At 45.6% G+C, this 21,265-nt stretch overlaps 1 protein-coding gene across 1 annotated transcript in view; it reads left to right on the top strand.

The window, feature by feature from the left end:
- GPM6A (glycoprotein M6A) overlaps positions 1-21,265 on the top strand; it is a 536,789-nt gene that overhangs the window by 450,986 nt on the left and 64,538 nt on the right. The window contains exon 6 of the mRNA XM_078677082.1: positions 2,487-2,552. Coding sequence (XP_078533208.1) covers positions 2,487-2,552 — 66 coding nt within the window. The remainder of the gene's footprint in view (positions 1-2,486; positions 2,553-21,265) is intronic.

Below are 21,265 nucleotides of genomic sequence, written 5' to 3'. Positions count from 1 at the left end.
CATTCGACTCCCCTAGGCAAATTCCTTCAGATTGTAGATGTAGGTTGAGAGGCTTTGTCACGTGATCCCTTGTAGTAGATGTTGCCCCGGGAGATCAATATTTGCTTTCTCTCTTCCTGTGTCCATGTGCAGAAGCTGCTTTGCACATGGTCATCGCCACTGTCGTTGCCATTATATTTGACTTATTTATCTTGGTGTCCCGTGCTCAAGAGCTTTGGCTCTTCTGACACAACTGGACCTGCAATTCGTACTGGTTAGGTTTGTGATTGATGCCCCATCCATTAGTTAATCAATTGTGTTGCCAGCTGGATGGTTGCATATTTATTTTTGTGCCCCACTATCCATTTCCAAAGCCTTAAGCACTGTATTTAACTGACACACAGGCCAGTACTTTAGTAAATGTATTTGGTTTGTCTTGTTTTTTCCTGGGGGTAACAAGTGGCTAAACCCTTGTCTTTTTCATACACCCCCTCAATCGCCTTAGTTCTCATGGGCTTCAGGCTTCTCTGATTTCCGGACATATTGCTAGCAATCTTATAACATAGGCAGTAAGCTAGTAAGTACCTGAATATAGGTCAAAGCAGTCAAGAAGCAATTAGAAGTGCGACTAGGGTGCAAGAGCGCAGAGTGCACAGCATACAGCACAGCAGCAGGCACAAGGTACAGGATACTCAAAAACCTAATAATACTGAAAGCAGTACGAAATGACCCAGGCTTTCCTTGCCCCTCTTGCATTCCTAGTACAGCAAGATCAGCTGCTCAGTTCGGCTTATTCCGAGAAGACAGAAGAGAACAGAACACAACCACCCGGTCACACCAGCTGCACCACCGCAGTCTCTAGTGCTGACCACAGCCTCACCAATCATGGATTGCGGGTGCTGAGGAACTAAGGAAGGCGGATAAGAAACAGCTTGTGGCAGTAGGAGTGACGAGGCGGCACACCAATACAGGCCGTTAGGCAGGTGGACAGGCGGACAGGCAAGTAGGTAGGAGTAGGCGAAGTAAACCGCCAAGAGGGAGTCACCGAAAGCAACCGCTGGGGGAGCGCAGACAGGCAGATCACACCACTGGCGACCCAGCTGTTTCTGCCCTGAACTGCGCAGTCACGGTGTCAAATGTCTAGTGCCCTGTGTACCTTCTTAACTCTGTAGGAGGAAGTTACAGTACCAGTGGTTGGTCATGTGTCGTGCTAGACTTACTACTGTTTGCGTCCCGCTAGACTTACTACTGCTTCGGCGAACAGCCAAAACTAGCAAATTTACTCATAAGAGCAAATTAACAAAACATATTGGTTACCTTTGTGAATCGGGCCCTAAATGTCTAACCCTGTGGGTGGCAGTCAAGCGACACTGATGAATCTGAAGCCACAGTTTTCCAGTTCCTCCAGGAAGCTGTAATATATAACATTGCAGCCTACATGTCACATCAGCATCTTCGGTGTTTGTACTCTGTCGACTTTCCATGGCCTTACATGAATGGTAACTAAGCCTATTGAGTGCAACCAACTTTACCTTATGTTTATAAGATGATAGCACTCACAGTGACTCTGAATTACTGTGTCAAAATGCTCTGAGTTTTAATACCAGCACAAATCAGTCCATAGGAAGCAAAAGCATAGCCTGACCCCTTGGGAAAGGCAACACTGCTACAGTTATTAACTGCGGGAGTGTATACCTTGTTCTCCTCCAGCGTGCAGTTACAGTATTTATCTGTGGCTTCTGATATACTTTACCATTATTTTCCTTGGTACACAATGAAGGGGGCTGTAACTATCACACATTTTCGGGTACTTCAGTGCCGTGCCGAGTCTGAACTGCATCTTGCAGATGCCACGAAATGTATAGGCACCTGTACATGCTGCACAGCGCTATATATGTGAGTGTGCGTGTGCAATCTCTATGACAAAGGGATGTGAGCATCTTTTTTGTGCGCATATATTTATTTTTGACATTTGTCTGTTTTAGTCTAAAGTAGCAAATTTCAAGCGTAATGCCCTCCAATGCCCATATACATTGATGGGTTGTATGGGCATGGTATTGGATAATGTTTTCAATAAGGTGTGTTTATGGGTGAGTTTTGAACACTATATCTGGACTTTGTTGTTTTTGTGATCTTCACTTGTACATACATTCCCCACGTGCGTGTATGAGTGTGAGTGAGTGTCCAGAAAGAAATTTGAAATGGGTCCTTTTACATTTTACAACTACTGAACCTAACATACCTCATCGTGAATTGAATCCTTTCCACTAAACATTGCTATCAATATCGAAGTCAAGCTCCGTCCTTTGAAAGCATCTGTAATCTTGAAATAAAGGGTCTGCTTAGAATAAACTGTGCATTTATGAATATGTAATATTCGTGGATTGTTCCTGAATAGATAAAGCTCGACCTCTTTTTAGCTAACCTGAACGCATGCTCTCTATGGTGTAGAGATATGTTCCTTTTGAGTTAGAATTTTAAAATATTCAATATCATCTCTTCTACAGCTGAACATGACGTTTCATTTGTTTATCGTGGCCCTTGCCGGAGCTGGTGCAGCTGTTATTGCCATGGTAAGCTGTTGAATCTTATTACAAAATCATGTAGCATAAGACACATTCAATACATGTAATGCATGTAACTATTATTTGGTGGTAATAATATAGAGAGTCCCACACTTTGTTCAGATTTCATAAGGATAGTTTATTATGATATATGTAAAAGTGCCATTAGCTTATTTCATTGCAAATATTTCTCAAAAATAAAATCTGAGTTCAAAATGTATAATACAATTATGCAAAGTAGCAAGTAAAAAAATATATATGGGATAACATACTCCCTGCTGTAGTTTATCAGGATACCTAACGTTACCTAGGAGTTCCTTGGTCATATAGAGGAACGAGACAGATGTCAGAGTTCCTTTATAAAGTGATGGAACTCTGATGTGATTTACAATATCACAGAGCATAGGGTATTGTATTCCTTATATTTCATGCTCACACCATCATACTTCTTGCAAACTGCATACATTCTTGGTGTTATGAACTTATCTATGAAACAGGTAACAAAGTATGTTTACATACATGAAGAATAAAATTCGAATATGTAGTTCAAAATTAAATACACCAAAACATAATTTATTGGAAAAAGATATTAGAATCACTTTAATGGAAGTCAGAATAAAAAAGTACTGTAGCTCAGAATGTGTAAAAAATGCAGAGTGATTCTGTCTTTCCTGTAATAACCTATATTAACATGCAAAAAATAAACATGTTGCTATGAATATGTCCATTCTGCTGATCAATGTTTATTTTAAGCTGAAGCGGCAATTATGCAGTGTTTGTTTTAAACTGCTGCTGTAATAATGTTCTGCGACCTGACTTGCGATGACAGAAGACATTCTGACGTCACAACCCAACTATAATAACTTATTACAGTTGGGCGGCTACAGCATTTCTTTATTATAGGTGACTAGAGATGTCACAAATTGCTAGTAGAAAAGGAATTAGAGACGGGATTACATGCAGGGATAACAGGCTCTTATATATTACATACGGATAAAGTGCTCCCTTATTGTACATTATAAGGATATTGCAAATCAATGAGGAGTTCTATGATCATATAAAGAAATTAGGCTGTAGGATGAGTTCCAGCATGAGGTCAAGAGACTGAGGTGGCTTGCAATATACTTTTAACGTAAGGCAGCAGGTATTCTTTTTCTCATAGTACATAATCACACCACAATCCTTCCTACATACCACTTAAATCATTTGTGTCTGGTTCTTTCATAGGAAAGAAATGGTAAGGTTGGAGACATGAAACATAAAAGCTGAATCTGTATTGTAAAACTAAACACGTATTAATTTTTTGCCAAGTGATATTTGAATCAGTTTAATGTAAGTCAGATTAAAATGTGTTGTAACACAGAATGTGTAGAAGAATGCAGAGGGATTCTATTCTTCCCCTAATGACCGATAGCAGACAAAAAATAAGCATGTTGATATACTATCACCTTTCTGCTGATCATTGTTTAATTTGAAAAAACAGACGAGAAGAATGAAAAGTCAGTTCTTGTGTCCTTTGTTTAAAATAATGCTCCTTTCACATTTGCTGCTGGCTGGATGTAACATATCAGCTGCAATATGTTATCATAGTTGACCAGCTATGTCACATACTTATTTCAGGTGGATAGAAATGTCTTAGATTGACTGTACTAAGGAAATTGGGGACAAGATTTAATATTGGAGTTTGTGGCTTCCATATATTGTAGCTGAATTCAAGCTGTGTTTGCAGAACCTTATAATTATTTATGTCTATGCATACATATTCAAATATAATTTTACATTTAATAATTGGACGCCTATCATATGTGTCTAAAAAGTTGTCTTATTATCGTCTACTTGTGACATTGTGTCACCTATAAATTGAACATGATTGTTGGAACTAGCACTTTCTGATTGGCTGGTGAGAGGCCCTAGCCAGGGAGAACCTACCACTCCCGTTAGGGGGTGGGTGAGTACACTCACTGTATAACCTGCGCTCACCCTTGGGTAACTTGGCACTGAGCAGTCAGGCTTATCACAGAGCACAGAACTCACTCACAATAAATACATTGAGCATCATAAAATAGACTTTGCACGTGATGTATGTAAATAATGTTTGTATTCAGCACACACAGTAATCAATACAACATGAACATATTGCAGTTCTGAGTATAAATCTCACTTGTGAATATTACTAGCAGTATGAAGCCCAACTTATTGAAATGACACCAGTAATATCCACACTTGGGACAGATCCTATTCTACCACCCCAGCACTCTTATGCGGTGCGACACGTTGTCAACCCTAGGCCCATCCTAGCAATTCTTATGATTAAATACCACACAATTATAGGGTGCACCCCAGCTCACCTCGATATCAGAAATATGTACATACAAACAATTCTAACACTTTTTAGCAGCACCGTGGGCCGAAGCCACAAGGGTAAAACTAATGTCAAACATAGTATTCTTCTGGCAAGAAATCAACATTTAAGGCAATACCGCTGGCCACTGTCTTTATTCAAAGGCGGTCTGCAGAAGGTCACTCCAACACTCACACACGCACTCAGCACCGATAAGCGGTGCAACAGATATCAGGCATTCCGTACGAAATGCGCTTGCACTCATACACATGCAGCACCAAAATGCGGTGCAACTGATACCCAGCAGGTCAAGTGATAGCACACTGCAGCCCCTGCAGCCCAAGCCTCCCTCCATTCTACAACTCACCCCAACTACCCTACACCCTCAGATTGGAGATAAGCAGCCCTCCTCCCGGATACTAGGCCGCATGCGGGCAAAGTCACACTTAGTCAGGGTCCCAGAGAAGTAGATGGGGGTAGGTAGCAGGACTAATTAGGAAGCATTCGTCAAATGGGGGTTTGTCAGCCACTCAGGAAGTTCACCAACAGGATGCAGAGCAGAAGCGGCGTGAGGGCAATATTAAGTCACTCAAAAAGGTTCCACAAGGGCATTCCATCACCAGTCTAGTTCTGCAAATTAATCACAAGGAGGGGGGCGGAGTCATACAGTTTCTTGACCCGCTTCTGATCGCTCTTGGAAGTGTTCCTTTAGCCCAGTCACTCATTCTCAATACCCCGACCAGAGCAGGGAAATACTTCCTGGCAACATAATGTTATCAGGCGCTGGGTGAGGAGACAGCAGTTGGTCTGCCACACTGAGGGCTGACAAGGGAACAATTGATGAATGGGGAATGATGCATGGGGGCCTCTCAGAAGAAAAAGGCACTCCGTCAGGTACACGTTGATCAGAATCGCACTCAGGCAATCCGGGCACAACATCTGGTGCGGAGGGATGCGAGTCGCAACAGACTATTCCGGCTTCCCAGAATGAAGAATCGCACTCTCCGTACCTGCCTGGAAAGTAAGCACAATGCCTGGTGAAAGAGTTTCAAATTTAGTACCTCCCTGGAAATGAGGCACAATCTCCGGTGCGTGTTGATGTGGGTTGCACTATACAATTCTAGTCAAACACAATGTGGAAAGTCCATACCTCCCTGGAAATGAGGCAAACCACCTGGTGCACTTTGATACTGGTCGCACCATGCAATTTAGGTCCCACACACAGGTGCACGTTTAGCAATGCCACATGAGGTACAATAAGGAAATACTACAGTTACGCCCCCAGCTCTGAGGGTCACAACCTGTGATTTGGGAACCGCATGTAATAAATATGAATTCAGCGTATCGCATGAGAGAGAGATGAGGCAGGAATGACAAAGTGGGCCATGCTGGATCCGGCAATCTGTGAATCCGCTCACCACCAAAAAGACGCGTACGCGTGTTGAGGTCCCTTCGATGCAGGGACCACACGCCTTATATGCAGGCAAGATTTCTGGGGCTCATACAAGGCAATCTTGGCTCCAGTCACAATTCTTAGTTCCACGTCATGCCACGTTACCAGTTGGAATCCAGCATATTAAGAGGGTACCCTTCTCCAGGTATCACAAGTAGGCCGTGGGGGTCCCTTGTAGGAGATCTTTAATGTGCATGAGACCTTCAAAAGAACAGTAGGCACACCAACAAGCATGGGGAGAGCACACTTCAGGGTGCCACACAGCAGCAGGAAGTCAGGTCAGCCACTATTCAGGAAGTGTACACGGTCCCTTTCAATAGGAGTAATCCTCCTTGTGCACAATAGATTCCTCTGGCATTGTGTACCACGCAGTCCTGTGTTCTCTGGTACCACGTCTCCATAAGTGTATCTTTACTCTGCTTAAGCATGTCTTCAGTAGTTAACCCATAGTGTGCCCTTGAAGTGAGGGTGGTTCAGCAGGTATCTCTTTGAATCATGGATGTTTACCCTAAATTTCAGTCCTGTTTGCCATAAGGCCGCCAAACGCAGATCTTAATCTTTAGTTGGGCCATGATCTGGATCCCAGCGGCCAAGTGTCAAAAACTTCCCCCTCCAGTCTATCCAAACAAGCCCTCAAATGTCAGACGTCAGTCGTTCCAGTGGCTTGCCCAATGTTTTATAGCTGTCACTGGGGAATGCCCAGATGTGCTCCCCCAGCCGAGTCAAGTTAAAAGGCACCCAAAGAGTTTTAGAGCAGAGAAATTCCCACTTCCTAGAAGTGTCATTTCTAAGATCATAATGACAAAACCACCTTTACCACAGGAAAAGGTTTGTGATTGTGAATCCAATGATACGAAACATGATGAGGCTGCTCAACTGCAATCCACTTTTGCAACCTGAAGTATTTTCAACCATTTCTCCATCTTAGCCTACGGGAAAAGCAAATCTCATAGGCAGTGAAAACACGCATGGGTATTGCTCACTACCTGGGCAGGGGACATACATGTGTACTCACTCAGCCTTTCACCTACCACTCACTTCATCCCATAAGACATGCTCTAGTGGTAGGGAAAGGTCCTCTCAGGATATACTACTGATTTAGAAAGGCCAGTTTGAACATAAGGGCAATGCGCACACACAGTCCTGCAATGGCATACTAGACACATGTTTAAGAACACTATAGGTGCAAGTGCGCTCACCGGCCAGCAATGGCAGGCTGGACATTTGTTAGGCACATCATTGGTGCAAGCATGCAGACTGGCCTGCAATGGCAGGCTTGTGACCTTTTTTACAAACATCAGGTAAGCATCACTTACTAACATGTGTAGGAAGGGTGCGCACACCTTCACATTGCATTTACAGAGGGAAAGTGCTCCGGGCCCTAAAGCCACAATAAGAGAATCAGCAAAACCCAGAAGGTGTCCCACGGGAAGAACAGACCCCTTAGGTAATGAAAACCCACAAGGTGGTTATTCACTACGCAGACAGAGAACACCCATGTGTACGTACCTGGCTGCACGAACCCGAACTTCACCCCTCAGGACTTACCCTAGGGGCACTCTGCTGGTAGTGAAAGGACCCCTCCGGGTTGGCTAATAAGAGGGAAAAGTCATGCCATCCTGAGCATGATACATATTTGACAGGCAATTCCAGTGGGTGGGAAAATCAGTGCTGCATCTCACTACTAGCAAGGGAAGTACCCACACTGGGTATGTAGTGTACCTTTTTACAGGGCACTCACATGTACAAAACCTAATCCAATAAAGTAAGCACCCCTTCTGGCATGTGTAGGAAGGGCCTGCGCACTTACCCGCTGCAGTACAGTGGTAAAGTGCCCATGGTACTAAAGCCATGAAAAGAGAGTCTGCAAACATCAGGAGAACAAAAAGCAAAATGTTTTAGGGAAACCCTCCTTAGAGGGGCCAGATCCAACAATTATGTATTGCTCAAATATAATACGTTATTACAGTTCCGTTATGATGCCACAATACCTTGGTGGGCGGAATTATTACTCCTGTTTAAACAGTGGAAATGAGAACTAAGGGCCTCTTAGATCCCATTCTGGTCCAAGAGGAAATGCATTGATATATAAGGGCCTATATTCCCCACACTCCTAAGATATTTTCTTGAAATTAAATAGCATTAGCGGGAAGTTAAATGTATGGCACAGCTACAGTTCATTATAGACATGCAGACATTTCTTAGCACGTTATCCCACATTACGAACTGTAGCTGTTTTTCAAAATTATTTACTTTCATATGAACGAGCAAGAGGCTAAGCATTTACACTTTGTAGGGAAATGCTAATAATGCTACAACGCATTATAAGAAAATACCCTTCTACCTGCATTAAAAGAATATTGCAAATCACCTTAGAGTTTGATGGCCTTCTAAGGAACCCAATATTTTGCCTTGTTCCTCTATGGAAAAGGAAATCCTTATAATAAAAAGCAGAAGCAATTTTGCCCACTTTATAATTAGTGGTAGCTTTTCTGTTTCGTTTTATACTGTATGAACACTTCTGTACAATTTAAAAAGGAACAATGGATTAATATAACATTTGAATCTGAGGTGTCACCTATTTGTTTCCTATTGCTGTGGGAGGCATCTGCCGTTGGGTAACTACTTCTCTATAATTTCCCTTTTTGTTTCCAATGATAAACCCGCCTGATGCAGGTCTCAATGAAAACAATTCATCATGAACCTATTGTGTTTTCAAAATTCTGGCTGGCCGGTGGAATTCCTTAAGATGATGCACAGTGACAATTTAAACTAAAAATATGTCCATGACAAAAACAAAAGTAAAAAACTTCATAATCCTAGTTGCACTCACTTCATTTTGCATTACCAAAATGAAGTGAGGCGCACAGATATACTGTGGTAGCAATTTGTCACAGTTAACTCTAACCAAGTAGACAAGTTAACCTGGTAAGCCTCCCTAGGAAGTTGGTGACACACTCTGACATCCCACCCCCACCAGTCCTACGGTGCCCCAGACTGCAGACAACAGTGGGTGGGGTCAAACACACAGCCATGTTTTTGTACACTGGCTCACATGACTAATAGCACCCTGCTTTCTGAGCAACCATCAAGAAATTGCGCTCGTGCAAAACCAAAGGATGCACAAATTCTGTGTGTTTGTGTGTTAGCGCCTTATAGAGTGGCCTCTTGGCTTTGGCAATGTCTAGGTCACTATTGTCTGGATAACTTTCGGTCTGTGTTCCAACTTCGTAGACTGATCTCCGTCTAACTAAGGTAACTGTTTCTATCTCTTTGTCTCAATTAGAAACTAATTATTTTCAAGTCGATTGTTGGAATATTCTATGTGTATCGATTGGATAATATTTTACCCAGTTTCATTTGTTATATGGCACACATAAAGGTCCTTGTTTCCTGGACAGGTGGCATGGAATTATTGCTCTATTACTTACCTGTAATCTTCATTACTCCGGGTCCCATTGTCCTTGTCTCATTCAATACTAAGTGGATATAACCATCTCCAGACAGAAAAAAAAATCTGAAGAATACTGGGACACTAACCCAGCCCCTCCCACCGGGAGTACATAAGGGGTACTTACCCAGCATTCCACCTGAACAAGCAACCCCACACCAGGAAGGCCGGCCGTCCGGGAGGGAGGGCGGGGCGTATGAATGGGACAAGGACAACAGGATCCGGAGTAATGAAGATTACCGGTAAGTAATAGAGCATTACCCCCAGGTCCCTTATGTCCTTGTCCCATTCAATACTAAGTTGAGAATACCAAAGCAGAAAAGCTGGCCTCCCCAAACAAAACAGAAGCCAACCCAGGAAACCACACCAAGGCAGCCACCGCAGGAAGCAAAAGGCAGAACCGGTGAAAACCCCAGGCAGAGATCCCAAACACGAGGGAGCCCCACCAAGCCGAGACACACCCAACAAAACAACGGGAGAACAGCCAGATGACCAGTCCGACAACCTACAGAGGCCAACCAGCCCACAACAGGAACAACCCACACCCAACCAGAGAAGGGGAGGGCATGGACACACAAGCCAATCGAGGCAAGAAGGAACAAAACAGTGAGGAGTCCACCCAAAGAGGAAGGCCAAGCGCCACCAGGCCAGCAAGCCAGACCTGGGCAACAGGAGCCATACCCAGGCACAGAGAACCCACGCCAGCCAAACGCAGGCCCCGGAAAGAAAAGAAACACCCAGCAGACAAGCGGTCAAAAAAAACGTGAAGCCCCAAATAAAAGACGACGAAAGGCTCCCTCGGGGAAACAAGCATTAGCATAGCCAATAGGTCTCGTGTCTGGGACCTTATAAGTGTTTAGCAACACAACAGTTGATGTTGTTGCACCAGGGATATTGTGCTGCATAACTAAATACTTATAAGGTCCCAAATGCGAGACCTATTGGCCATGCCAATGCTTGTTCCTCTTGGCTTTTATATGGACACTGAATTTGTTTGCACAATTTATTGTAAAGCTAAAGCTGGTGCGTATGACTAGCTCGCACACAAAGTGTAAATAACCTGAGTGTATTTCACACGTTGATTTATTTCGAATTTATTGAAGACTAAGAAAAAAGCTGACGCTCATCTATCAAGCACTGGCGTTGCCAATAGGTCTCGCAGTAGGAAAGTTGGAGCTATTACAATTGCAAATAACAATGCCTTTTATTTTTGTTTTCATTTTAAAAACATAAAGGGCTTTGTCATTTACAAAACCAATAGCTCCAACTTTCCTCCTGCGAGACCTATTGTGCACTGCACAGTGTGGGTGAAAGTGGCACTGCGTGTGTGTGAGTGGCTTTGAGTGAGTGGCGTTGCGTGTGTGAGTGGCGTTGCGTGTGTGAGTGGTGTTGCGTGTGTGAGTGGCGTTGCGTGTGTGAGTGGCGTTGCGTATGTGAGTGGCGTTGCGTGTGAGTGGCATTGCGTGTGAGTGGCGTTGCATGTGTGAGTGGCGTTGCGTGTGTGAGTGGCGTTGCGTGTGTGAGTGGCATTGCGTGTGTGAGTGGCATTGCGTGTGTGAGTGGCGTTGTGTGTGTGAGTGGCGTTGCGTGTGTGAGTGGCGTTGTGTGTGTGAGTGGCGTTGCGTGTGTGAGTGGCATTGCGTGTGTGAGTGGCGTTGCGTGTGTGAGTGGCGTTGTGTGTGTGAGTGGCGTTGCGTGTGTGAGTGGCATTGCGTGTGTGAGTGGCGTTGCGTGTGTGAGTGGCGTTGCGTGTGTGAGTGGCATTGCGTGTGTGAGTGGCGTTGCGTGTGTGAGTGGCGTTGCGTCGATGAGTGGGGTTGCGTCGATGAGTGGGGTTGCGTGGATGAGTTGCGTTGCGTGTGTGAGTGGTGTTGTTTGGGTGAGTGGCGTTGCGTGGGTGAGTGTGGTGTTGCGTGGATGATAGCGGGCTTGCGTGGGTGTGAGTGGCGTTGCGTGTCTGTAAGTGTTGCTGTGTGGGTGAAAGTGGCACAGAGCCTTTGATGTGGCCACTTACTGATTAGCATTATTAAAATCTGCATGAAAATGTATTTTATTATTACTATTTATTCTTTGCCAAGCACTCATCACTGATCTGGGCAGCAGTCAAAGTGCATAAATAAAAGTAAGTGAACTCTGATCCTGGGGGATTTTGGTAGATGTTTACATACAGACATACACAATACAACGCACATACCTTAAATGGAAAATATAAATGCAACTTACCTTTATCTGTCGGGAAAAAAAATTGGGTAGGAAAACTAGTTTGGTTAATGCAATCACTTTAGGCCGTTGCATGCTACAAGCGGGGACGCATTTTTAGTTTGAAGAATGTGATAAGCTGAAGGAGGAGGGGGTGCGAGGGATGAGGGAACACGGCCTGGGGAAGCTGGCTGGGGAGGGGGAGGAGAAATGCAAGGAAGTTAGGGGAGGAGAAGCCGAGAAGCCGCAGAGCGCACGCTGGGCGAAGCCCTTTGATGTGCTGTGCGGCAAATGGAGGGAGGCTGATGCGCGTTCATGTTTGAACACGAGGTTCACATGAACTGCATGAAAACGCCAGCAAAAAGCTGGTGGTTTCATGAGCATTTTGAGCACTTGAATTCTCGTTCCTCAATGCGCTTGCGCGCATTTAAGGTCACGAGACCTAAAAAAGGTTGTGAAGCCCACCAAGGGTAAAGAGCACCAGGCCCCATGAGAAAAAAGAAAAAAAAGGGGCAGCACCAGCCGACAGCCCAGCAGCACCCTGCCCAGAAGGCGAGACAGAGTCCACGGACAGGGAAAGTGGGAAAGCCAAGGCACAGGGGAAAGATGAACAAACACCCGGAAGCCAACCCACCCGGCCCCAAGAGCCAAAAGGGAGCAGACCCAGCAAGGACCAGAACTCCACAGGACAAAAAACCGACCAGGAAACAAGGCACCAAGGGAACCAGAACCGCCAGGAAGCCGGAGCAGCAAGAATCGACAAGGGCAACCAACCAGGGCAATACAACCTGGGAAAACAAAGAAGAAAAGGGAACAGGAGGAAGCACATGAATCCAAGAACACAGGCCCAGCAGAACATCCCAACAGCAAACCGGCGGAAACCGGAGCAGGAAGCCACAGCCCAAAGAAGGCACACCCCAAACATCAGAGAAGGAGTGCAACAGAACAGGCAAACGACCCAGAGAATCCAAGACCAGAGCAAGGGAACCCCAAGGGAGCCAGCACCAGCAGGGGCAAAAAACACATAGGCCAGCAAAGACTGAGAGACAACTACTCAGAAAGGCCCCGAAGTAGCGGGGCAGGCCCAAACAACAAAGCACGGAAACCCCAACCCACCAAGGGAGAGGTAACAACAAAAAAACATCCCGACCACAGAAGCAACAGGAGCCAGGGCAGAAAACGGCAACGGAGGACACAGCAGCCGGGAAGTCAAAGCCAAAGCCAAAGCCAAGCAACACCGTCCTACCAGAAGGACCCGAAGGCCCCACCCATAACCGGGAGAATGCCAAAGAAGGAAAGGCCCCAGCAGAGCACAGGCCAGAGAGCAAGCAGCCAAACAAAATCCCTAGACTAGGGGAAAACAGGAGCGTGTGACAGACCCAAACAGGCTCAGCCAGAGCCAGGAGGCCACAATGGCAGGAGTACACCACACCTGCAAAGGCCAGAACGTGATAGCAGAGGGACAAGCCACCCCACAGGCAGAAAAGACACCAGCAAAAGAATCCGCAGGCCACACAACGAACCCCGAACACAGCCCCATCAGGCAGTCCAGGACCACAGCAAGAGCACAACCAGGCAACCCCGAGCAGGTCGTACCAAACGGAAACCAGCAGACCAGCCAAGAACTGGAGCCAACAGGGAGGAAGTCTGAAGGCAACAGGCAACCACAAGGAGGCACCGCCGAAGGCCAAGAAGAAGCAGCTGCAAGCCCACAGGTCAGGAGAGACCGAAACACAGCCTCCGGAACAACATGAGCACAGGGAAAAGCTGAGGCACAACCCCAGCAAAAAGAACCACCATAAAAGGCAGGAACAAGCACCCCCTCCGCAGCAAACCAAGATGGAGAAGAATACCGCAGGTCAGAAGAGACGCACCGGAGGCCAACAGAAACTGGGAAAACCAACCAGGCATCAAACAGTGCCCACCCAGAAGCACCACTGACACCAGAGGAGTCCAGAGAAAGCAGGGAGGAAAAGGCCAAAGGAAGAGGCACATCCACCAGCCAAGAGGCCAAACAGAAGACACCCCAGGGCCAGCAGCAACCGAGGCACCAGAGTAGGCGAAGCGTCCAGAACCCTACTCAGCAGCGGGGACCAGAGAGGGCTGTCCAGAGCCCCCAAAGCACACTGGCAAGAGGGACAGACCCATAAAGGAAGACACCCAGCACCAAAGTGCTGAGGTACAGGGTTTTTCGGAACCGGTGCGAACCGGTAACCCAGCGGTGTCAGGGTACACCCTAAGACCTCGAGTACTTTCCTGATTCAGACACAGAAACTCAGAGTCTTCTAGGTGAAGTCAAAGATCGAATTTATTGGCTGCAACCAAGTAACAGGCGTCCTAGAAGTACATCACGATGTATATTCTCAGGAGACTGCTCAATCTTACAAAGCCAGGCTTCTCTTTTTATACGAAATATTAAGCTTTAGGCAAACATTCTTGGCATTACTGTTGACCATTCACATATTTCCACTACAAAGAAAAAGCAGAGTCATGATGACAAGCCCATATTTCAGTTTGTCCAGCCCACAACAAATTACCCGGCAAGGCCCAACATTTTCATCAGATATCGGTGTACCCCCAATAAAACGGGCACCTCCTCCTCATAAAACAAGACATATGTAAAGAATCAGGGACAGGTGTGAGCAAGGTTAGACAGGGTGTGTGTGCGATGAAAAGGTTGATGGCATGTTGTGCCTTGATGCTATCTCGCTCGGCCACTGGGAAAGGAACTGGCCGGGCAGGTTCGGCCTGGGGCAATGGTTTCAGCTTGCCCAGGTCAAAGAGAAATCAATTAAGGTGTACGTGTCCTCTGGAATCAAATTTGGCTGTATTATAAGCCTATGTGAGGGCAACTCACAAAATGGCTGCCGTACACAAAATGGAAGCCAAGGGTTCAGGACAAAAATGACGTTTTCGAGGTGAAATCGTTACTGGAATATGACGAAAATGCTTGTACATAGTGTACTGGCCATTCTCGGTCTTTTGATACCAAAATCGTCATACTGCGGCAAAGTTTATTACACGAGTCCAGAATTTTCAGAACCACAAACACTCCTTTTGCCCTTACATAGGCAATTTAACCTATCCTCATGCTAATCTGAGTCCAGGTCTATATTCCTAAAGTCATTGAGATGTTGCTGTAACATCATCCTAGTACTTAGCTCGTCCCTTGATACAGGTTTCCTTACACATGATGTAGCACAGAGGCCACATATTGCAGGAGCACACTGCACGCACAGTCAGAACAGGAAAAGAATGGCTAAGACCATCCCAATGACCATCAGAATTTTCCATCCCCAGGCGGATATCAGTTCCCAGAACCATCCCATTAACGACCAATCTCCTTTATCCACATGAATAGATTCGGAAATCTTATGTAGTTTGGAGATGGCCTGGTACACTGTTGGAGCGTTATCTGGAATGAAAACACAGCAACTCGATTGGATCAATTTACATACCCCACCTCGGTCTGCAAGTATGACATCTAATGCGACCCTGTTCTGAAGGGTCATGAGACGATCCGACTGGAGCTCAGCAGTCTAGTTACTAAGGGCACCGGCAGTTTCAACCACGGTGGATTCAACCACCCTTGTCAATTGCCTTATGTTCCTGCTGTTAACCATGGGTCCCCAGAACGGCAGAAAACCCTTTACGAAGTCCCCAAATTCTTGTCCTGCAGTGTCTTCTTTACTAAAGACACCTCTAACTATCCTTGTCTTATGGTAATCTGCCGCAGCTGTGTAGGTGGGAGGCAACAGGAACGAAACAAAACATGTGCCCGAAAAGTCAGGGGGCAACCATGTATAGGCTCTATCATGGCAGATGAAATAGGTACCCTTAGCTGCTAAAAACGAAGGGGAAGTCTGAGATGCAAAAACATACGTTTTAGTACAGATACTCTTCCCTAACTGAGCTCTGGGATTCTTGCCAGTACCTTGCAGACACAGGTGACCCTGATGGGGTACAATCCAAATCGGGGAAGATCTCTTAGCTTGCTGTTTCTCACTTAGAGTAGCTCCATATCCGGTCACGTTCCATCCTATGTATACTAGTGTCTCATCTCTAGGGATAGTCTCGTAGGAAATATCTTCCTTAATCATGTCTACTATACCCTTAACTAGAGCACTATTCTTACGATTGTCTTCCACAGAACGTAGGGGGTAGACTTCATGCGCATAGATGAATATTGTTCTGTATGCCCACACAGAACCATTGTGGCTCAATGGCAGGACCAGATAGGGAATACCTTTTCCCGTTGTGTGAGGCATAAGACCACACACCCAACAGTTAGTCGTGTTCATTACTAGTTGGTGTTGGTGCAAAAGCTGAACGAAGGAGTTATTAATAAACTCTAATCTCCTAGCGGATTCGTGTTCAGGAAGAGGTTGAAAGGAGTGTGGGGAAACAGTAGAAGGAGGAGGTATGGGCGATGAAGTGGGTGCAAATGTCACTCGAAAAGAGAATAAAACATATCCTATTAAAAATATTATTACACTGAATAACATTAAAATGCATAATAATAAAAAACGTTTCTTGGTCATCAATTTACATATCCTGGCTTTAAAAGTCATGGTTTTGGCAGGTCTCTCCACCTCGAAAAACTCCATCCTCTATACAATGCTGCTCGCGATGGTTGGGTGTTCTATGCTAAGGAATGCTTCTGTCAGTCCAGGGCAACTCCCTTAGACCAACCAGAACTGTCGACCCAACGTCTTCAGCTGCACACCAAAGACTTTGGGCAACCGCGACCCTACAGCGGAACCCGAATGGTGGTTCGAAAAACAAAAATAAAAAAGTTTCTCAGATGGGAAAGCTGCACTTTCAAAAATAGTTCTTAGGAAGACAATTTTAATAGTTCATAGTTCTCGGCCTCAGATTGTATCTTTGTTTTCCCGGTATTGTCTGGTCTTGGAACAAGAGTTCAGGTACTGTAGTGTCCAATCAAACTGACGGTGATACAGCTGGTTGCAAAATATTGTCACTCTCTTTTTCAGTAAGTGTTCCTTTTATACGTGCATCACTGAAAGGTGAAAAACGAGGCACAGTTTCAGTCTCTGAGTCAGCGACACCCTCCTGGACCCACCGGTCGTACGGTAGAGGCAAAGGCACCCTCTTGCAATGTACGCCGTGGATCCAGTGCTTCTTCCCTTCCACTCGAACAGCTGATCTCGTTGAAAGAAGGACGAGGTGTGGGCCGGTCCACCTGGGCTGGTCCTTCTTTGTTCACTGAAAGTTCTTGACCAGCACCCAGGATCCAGGAACGATCTGATGTCCTGGAGCTTCAGAGACCTGAGGCAGTGTATCATGCACCTGTTCGTGTAAAACACGCAATTTAGCCGTCAATTCATACAAATAGTCAAGCAAAACAGGGTGTTCGATTTCACTACATTTTGTGGGCCTTGGCACTCCCCATATGTTGGCCGGGCGGCCGAAAACTATCTCATATGGACTAAGTCCCACTCGCGAATGCACAGTCATTCTTGTTGATAGGAGTGCTAAGGGTAGGGCGTCAGGCCATTTAAGACCAGAGCTCGCTTGAATTTTGGCCAGTTTTAACTTTAGCGTGCCATTGTAACATTCTACTAATCCAGCTGATTGGGGGTGATTTGCAGCGTGGAACTTCTGTTGGATGCCTAGCCCTTCACATACTTTCTTCATCACTCGACCCACAAATTCACTCCCATTGTCACTCCAGACCATTCTTGGCATTCCAAACCTAGGGAAGAACTCTTTAACAAGGGCTTTAGCTGTGGATAGGGCAGTGTTGTCTTTTAGGGGGTACGCTTCTACCCATCTTGAAAAGGCACAAACAACAACGAGTACGTATTTCAGGTTGTTGCACCTTTCCATGTGGATGAAATCTAGCTGCAAAACCTCGAACGGATACGTTGGAGGCGCAAAATGACCAGCTGGAGTTGGGGTTCCCCTACCAGGATTGTATTTCAGACACACCATGCAATTCTTGACCACATTCTCTGCACACTTGGGAATTCCAGCATTTTGCCATACCGGAGCCAACAACTTGCAAATCCCTTTCACACTGATGTGAGCCATTCCATGGGCCATTGTAACCACTGCAAGCACGTACGCATCGGGTAACAACTATCTCTGATGCTCTGACAATTCAATCCAACAACCATTTGCATCCATTTTACCCGTACTTTCTCTCCACACACTCAACTCTTTCTCTGTAGCTTCAGCTTGAATAGACTTCACACTCTCTATTGTGTCTTCACACATTCCAACATCACCAATCCATCTTGCAGGGCCCGCAACATACATTCGACTCATCACATCCCTTGCAGTTTCTTTTGCGACTTCGTCAGCAAATGTATTTCCACGACCAACATCATCAGTCACCTTCTTGTGTGCGCTACATTTCACAATCGCAACTTGTAACGGCAAAGTCAGTGACTCAAGAAGCTCATTCACCAACTGACCATGCTGAATCTTAGCTCCATGCGAAGTCAGGAACCCACGTTCTTTCCACAATCGTCCAAAACTGTGAGCCACACCAAATGCATACTGGCTGTCAGTATAGATGGTCACTTTCATTCCTTTCGACAACACACATGCTCTCATAAGTGCAATCAATTCTGCTGCTTGAGCTGAATTATGTGGGATACGTGCAGCTTCAACAATTGTATGCAAAGTCGTGACAGCATATGCTGCAGTCGTATCACCATTCGGAAGCTTGAAGCATGAACCATCCACCCATAAGGTACCATCACACTTTGCAAGAGGAGTATCTTGGAGGTCTATTCTCCCTTTCGTTTCTTCTTCTGTTCTAAGAAAACAATCATGCTGTTCAGAAGTATCTAACTCTGTTACAATTGGCAACAACGTAGCTGGGTTAAGTGTGTTGCATCTTTTTATATGCACATGACTCGCTAACAATGTCAACTCGTAACCTGACAATCGAGCACTAGTCAAGTGCTGTGTCTTGGTTCTGTTTAACAATGTGTCCACTGCATGTGGAACCATCACAATCAACGTGTTATTCATCACTAACCCAGCAGACTGTCAAATAGAAACAGCTGCTGCTGCTGTGGCTCTTAAACAACTCGGCAATGCTTTAGCTACCGGGTCCAAAGTCGTCGAAAAATACGCGCATGGATGCTGCTTGTCTCCAAACAACTGTGTCAACACTGATAATGCACAACCTTCTTTCTCATGGACATACAATGTAAAGGGCTTACTGTAGTTGGGGGTACCCAACACAGGAGCCGAACATAATGCATCACACAATTCGGAAAAACTTTTCTGACACTCTTCAGACCATGGGACGGGATTCGGTGTATCTTTACAGGTTAAGGCCACCAAAGGTTTGGCCAATAACGAAAAATTTGGTATCCATTGTCTACAGTACGATGTAATGCCCAAGAAAGCACGCACTTCTCTCTGTGTTCTTGGCACACTCAATTTCGCTATTGCCTGAATTCTTTCTGGGGTCAGTTTCCTTCCCTCCTTCGACAAGAGATGACCTAAGTAGGTCACTTCTTGTCGACAATATTGCAATTTTGAGAGAGACACTTTGTGATGCAAATCACACAAATGACGCAATAAAGACAACGTGGCTTATATACAGATTTCCTCAGTATCTGCAGCAACAAGCAAATCATCTACATACTGAATGAGGTTAGCGCCATCAGGTAAAACAATCGTATCAAGCTGTGTTTTTAAAGCTTGACTATATATTGATGGACTTTCACAGTAGCCCTGGGGAGCGCGTTTAAAGCAGAAGCTTCGACCTCCTAAACTGAAACCAAAAATATCCCTACTCTCCTCGGCAATCGGGATGCTGAAGAAAGCATTCTTCAAGTCAATTGCGGAAAACCAGGTCGCGGAAGCTGGAATCATAGTCAATAGGGCAGTGATATCAGGAACAACTGGAAATTGTGGCACAACTATTTTATTGACCTCTCTAAGATCAATCACGAATCTGTAAACAGGTGGCTGGGAAGGGTCAGTTCGTTTCAAAACGGGCAGAACAGGACTATTGCAAACGTTGCCTCTTGTCTCTTCAATTACATCTTTTTCAATCAAATCATAAATGATCGCTAGCAACGCTTTCTCACCTTCACTAGAGATTTTGTATTGTGGAATACGTGGCATTTTAACATTGGCTTTCAATGTTACAACATATGGCGGTATTTCCAAAAGACCTACATCATTAGGACCAGTAGCCCAAAGAATTTTAGGAAGAAATGACAATTCTGTCGGAAGTTTATCCCTTGACAAATACATTGGAGAAACCACTTTCTTACCCAGTGTAAGTTGTACTCCCGAAGGAGAACAGTACAAAGTCGCATACAATCTTTTTAACAGATCCAATCCTAACAAGTTTTCACCACAACCTGTCGTTAAAATAAGGGGTGCTTCGAATTCACAAGGTCCAACAGAAAGGGACAAAGGGTCAGAAATCGGATTTCTAACTGTGTGGAAAAGTCAGCCCATAACGCACCTGATGCCCAGGCTGCTGGCGCAGGACGCCTCTTAGTTCCCATCTTGAACAATTACCAAATAAAGAGACGGGCGCTGGAAGCAGGAAAACAAGAACAGAGTTTTATTTCTCATGAGGAGAGCCTGTCATTTCGGACACTCGCATAGTGTCTTCAGGAGGTGCTCTCTCCTCCCACCCCACACCACACCACACTACCCCACACTACACTACCCCACCCCCCAGTTTCTCTGAGGCTTCGTCTTTTATACACATGTTTACGATGCACAAACATTCCTTATTACAATAAAGACACTTTGAAGTAGGAAAAAACATGCTTGGAATCCCAGCTTCAGGCCTATTCCCATACCAGTCGGTCAGATGTCATCCTCCCCTCCTGAATGTAACAAGAGATTGTGATCTCTCAGATGGACATTCCTACAGGACACGAGGGCAGGAGGGGATGATCAGATCAAAGGTTGGGCAGGCGATAAGATCGGGCACTTCGGCTTGTGTACCACGGTTTTGTTATGCTGGGCAGGAAAAGGGGGGGATGTACATTCACGAGGCTTGGTCTTAGGACTTGGGACCGGGTCGAGAGGCCAAGTGCAGCCGAGGGGGGGTCGTCAGCTGAGGGGAAGGGTGTTCTTGGGAGGAAATAGGGGGTGTGGGTCAAGCAGGAGTGTTACTTCTAGGGCAGGGTCACGCAGAGGGAGAGGGTCTTATGGCTGATGCATGAGCAGTGCGCGCGGGGAGGGTTGCCGGGAACAAACGGGCAGAGAGGCCATGGTGCCTAAAATGGCTGTCGAGTACGTGTGTGCTTGGGTCTATGCTGGCG

Source organism: Lissotriton helveticus, chromosome 2_1, assembly GCF_964261635.1.
Source record: "Lissotriton helveticus chromosome 2_1, aLisHel1.1, whole genome shotgun sequence".
NCBI lineage: Eukaryota > Metazoa > Chordata > Amphibia > Caudata > Salamandridae > Lissotriton > Lissotriton helveticus.
This window is presented reverse-complemented; position numbering and strand designations above follow the sequence as displayed.